Source organism: Saccostrea cucullata, unplaced genomic scaffold (assembly GCF_032062105.1).
Source record: "Saccostrea cucullata isolate Sc308-1 unplaced genomic scaffold, CSIRO_AGI_Scuc_v1 ctg6274, whole genome shotgun sequence".
NCBI lineage: Eukaryota > Metazoa > Mollusca > Bivalvia > Ostreida > Ostreidae > Saccostrea > Saccostrea cuccullata.
The window spans coordinates 32,729-36,653 of record NW_026929079.1 but is presented as its reverse complement, the minus strand read 5'-3'; the positions used below and the strand labels follow the sequence as shown (position 1 = coordinate 36,653).

The following is a 3,925-nucleotide window of genomic DNA, read 5'->3' as shown; positions in this document are numbered from 1 at the left end:
CTGCATTATTTTTTTCCCCTCTAATAGAGTAAAAATGTCAACTTTTATGAGACTTTTCCAAGACGTCGCAAAACATTAAATCTTATAGGGCCTAAAGATGAACAAAATGAAAACTGTTGAGTGAAATTTATTATTTTTATTTTTCAAGCTTCATTTTGATGCATTTCAAATTCAATATCATGGGTAGTTTTTGGAGCTATCCTACCTGGCTGAGGATCGGATATTCCTTAAAAAAGTCGATCTCTATCCAGAGTAATCGTCCGCTTCGCTACATACTCTGGGTAGAGATAGTTAAATAGTGTCAAAATGGCACCAATATGTTTCCGTACAAATGCAGAGACCAGCGCAGCGTCAGCGGCCGCCATTACTGCACATCAAGGTTTGTATTCGGTTTAGAAGTAGAACGAATTTGAATTCCATATCTGTATACTAGTGTATTCTGTATAATTAATGTAAGTGAGTCATATTGCCATTTTATCTTATTTTCACCGCAGCTCACAGCATAAACCAGGTGGATGTTGTTTGTGTGTGTTGGGGGGGTTGCTTTTTCAGTTTTTGTCAAGGATTAATAAATCGGTTTTGTTGTTGTTTTAAAGATTTTTATATAACTTGAAATAGCAGTTTCAGGGTCGGGAATACTCGGGGATAGGGGCTCACAGCGGCAAACAAAAAATAAATTATTATAATTTCTTTATTCATTGATTCACCAAACATATTGGCATACAACCATGTTACATACATAAAGACAAATAATAAAATACAAACATGCATACATGTGGCCATCAGTGAAGTCAACTATGCAGTGGTTTACTAGATTTATTACATAGTATGTATATTTTGGACACAAAAGGGGGAGGCGGCGCAGCCCCCTAACCCCCACCCCCTCCCCATGTGCTGTATACATGTTATATAATTAGGCCTCAAAAATACATGTACATGATTTTCCTTCAAGAATGATATGGTTGTGTGCAGAATTTATTTAGCCATGTTATCTAAGACATTCAAAATATGAACATGAATGGCTATTAACAGTAAATTGAAAACTTGACATTTTTCTTTGAAGATTGAGTCATGGACGCCCGTACCAGTGCCCAGGACGTGATGCGATGTGACCTGTGCGAGATCGAAGTGGTACAGATGCACTGTGATACATGTCTTGTTAACCTGTGTAAGGCCTGTGTGGGAGAACACTTTTCTGCTGATCTCTCAAAACCTCATAAAATTGTTCACTTTAAGGACAAAAAGTCAACTCTTATTCACCCCAGATGCACCTCTCATGATGAAGAAACGTGTGAGATGTTCTGTACCCAGTGTGATGTTCCTATCTGTACTATTTGTCTTGCCTCGGATCAACATCTTGGACATAAACTAGCAAGGGTCCTGGAAATTCGAGACAAGAAAAGGGATAATCTCGTCAAAAAACAAACTGAACTGAAAGAAAAGATATATCCAAACTACCAGGACAATGCCTCTGATGTACAAAACAGAATGAGTCAGTTAGAAAAGGGATATGGAGATCTCTCAACAGCCATAACAAAACATGGAGAGCACTGGCACAGAGAAATTGACAAACTTGTCAAGAAACTTAAAGCTGAAGTTGATGAGATGAAAAACACACAGTTACAAACTCTACAGAAACATCTGGATAAAATAAACAAGACAATGTCTGACATCGAGGAGGAAATCAAATCAGTTGATAGTGTTCTGGAATCTACAGACATTTCAAGTCTATTCAGTCTGTCTTCCACCCTAGATGAGTATAGAAAGCTTCCAAAAAAAATTACAGTTTCCATTCCTAAATTTATCCCAAAGAAATTACAGGCAGACCAACTGTTTAGTTTGAAAACAATTTCGTTAAAATCAGATGAACATGACGACAGCATGAAGACAACACAGAAATCACCAGAAGCTGGATCCTCTCCTCCAGTCAAACAGCTGCTTGATGAACCAGAGACTGTCACCACCATAGATACTGGGTATGGAGAACTTTACAATGTGGCCTGTCTGAGTGATGAAGAAATCTGGACAAGTGGAAATGACAACACCATGAAACTCTACAGCATCAATCAGGGATCACTACTCAAGTCAATCACAACCAAGTCAGGGAACAAACCATCTGACATAGCAGTGACAAAAAGTGGAGATCTAGTTTATGCTGCTGATAGAACTGTGAACATTGTGAAGAATGAGAAGATAGAGGAAGTGATCAGATTACAGAAATGGATACCTCAAGGTGTCTGTAGTACCTCCTCTGGTGACCTCCTGGTTATCATGCTCAGTGTTGATGAAAAACAAACAAAAGTTGTCCGTTACTCTGGCTCCACAGAGAAACAAACCATTCAGTTTGATGATAAACGTAAACCTCTCTATTCATCTGGTCCTTATTACAGATACATAACAGAAAACAGAAACCTGGATATCTGTGTGTCTGACAGTGAAGCTAGAGCAGTAGTGGTGGTCAATCAGGCCGGGAAACTGAGATTCAGGTACACTTTGAATTGAACATATTTTACTGACAAAGTCAAAAGGATAAGACAAATGTTCTACAACTCAGATAGTCTTCTCTTTATACAGAATTATATAAAATTGTCCATAATAAAGTACAAATATTTTTAATAACAAATCAGTTAGTAGTGTCAAAGTCTGTACAATTCTATATACATGATATACAGTATACAAAATTATATTTCTTTTGAAATTCTACCAAATTCTTTAAAAAAAAATATGAATAAATTAAAAAAAATTCTATATTTTGTTGATCAAATTCAGGTACAGTGGATATACTTTTACTCCAAAGAACAAACCATTCTATCCACGAGGAATCACCACAGACAGTCAGAGTCACATCCTTACATCTGATTATTACAATGAGTGTGTCCACATCATAGACCAGGATGGACAGTTCCTCCGTAAAATAGACTGTGGACTGCGTGAGCCCCAGGAACTGTGTACAGATACAAATGACAATCTGTTTGTTGTTCAGTATGGAAAAAGACAAGTGATGAAAATTAAGGTGGTATGGGATACCAAACGAAATTTCTCCTATATGGGTCATTATCAAAATATGCATACTTTCGTGCCAGTATCAATTTGAAGGTGAAAAAATGATGTTTGGGGAAAAATAAAAAGTTTCATAGAGTTTACGAATACCTTAACTTTTTCTATGAACACAAAAATTTACAATTTCATTTCTTAAAGTAATAAAAAAAAATTTTTTGTAACAAGATATTAGTGACTTCATGTGTCAATAGATTCTGTCAATGTCTTTAACCTACAATTTAAAATGGTTGATGTTTTAATTTAAAAAATTGCATTGATTACTCAAATCAACATTCATACTTTAAGTTTTGGTATGCTATAGAACAAAAAAGCTTTTACAAAAAATAAAAATAATGAGATATATGTCCGTATAAAAAAATTTTGTCATTGGTGTGTTACGTTTTCGTCTTATGTGTATATTCAATCAGAAGGTACCTTAGAGGCACGTTACAATAATGGGTTCGAAGGTACCTGTGCTTAAGTAAAATTAGATAGAACAAGTGTGATCAATTACAATCAATTTATTAAATTAATCAAACGAAAAGTACAATACACAATAATATTTTGGTATAATGTCCCAATCCACAGTGTAATGGATAATAATAAAATTATAGTTAAATGGTCACATGCGCGTTAGACTCGGTGAAAGGTGCTAACGGCTTAAGGTGCTAGGTGCTTCCGATGATACTGGAGCAAACTGGTTCTAGGTGTCCGGTGTTCAGGTGTTAGGTGCCAGGTGCTAGGTGCTACTGATATAAGCTAATTGGGTCTAAGTTCCATCTTTGCTTGACTGGTGCTATATAACTTTACTCGGTGCTAGGTGCTAGGTTTCTGCTGAAAGATACTGTCTAAACTCGGAACATAAATTCACAACGTAACTCGGTGT

The 3,925-nt window shown here is 36.1% G+C and overlaps 1 protein-coding gene across 1 annotated transcript; it reads left to right on the top strand.

Annotated features, from left to right (window-relative positions):
• The first annotated feature begins 355 nt into the window (after window positions 1-355).
• LOC134279737 (tripartite motif-containing protein 55-like) lies at window positions 356-3,190 on the top strand. The gene is made up of 3 exons (XM_062762151.1): window positions 356-379; window positions 1,064-2,486; window positions 2,770-3,190. The coding sequence occupies exons 2-3, from the start codon at window positions 1,072-1,074 to the stop codon at window positions 3,092-3,094; spliced, it is 1,740 nt and encodes a 579-aa protein (XP_062618135.1). The 5' UTR covers window positions 356-379; window positions 1,064-1,071; the 3' UTR covers window positions 3,095-3,190.
• The last annotated feature ends 735 nt before the right edge of the window (window positions 3,191-3,925 follow it).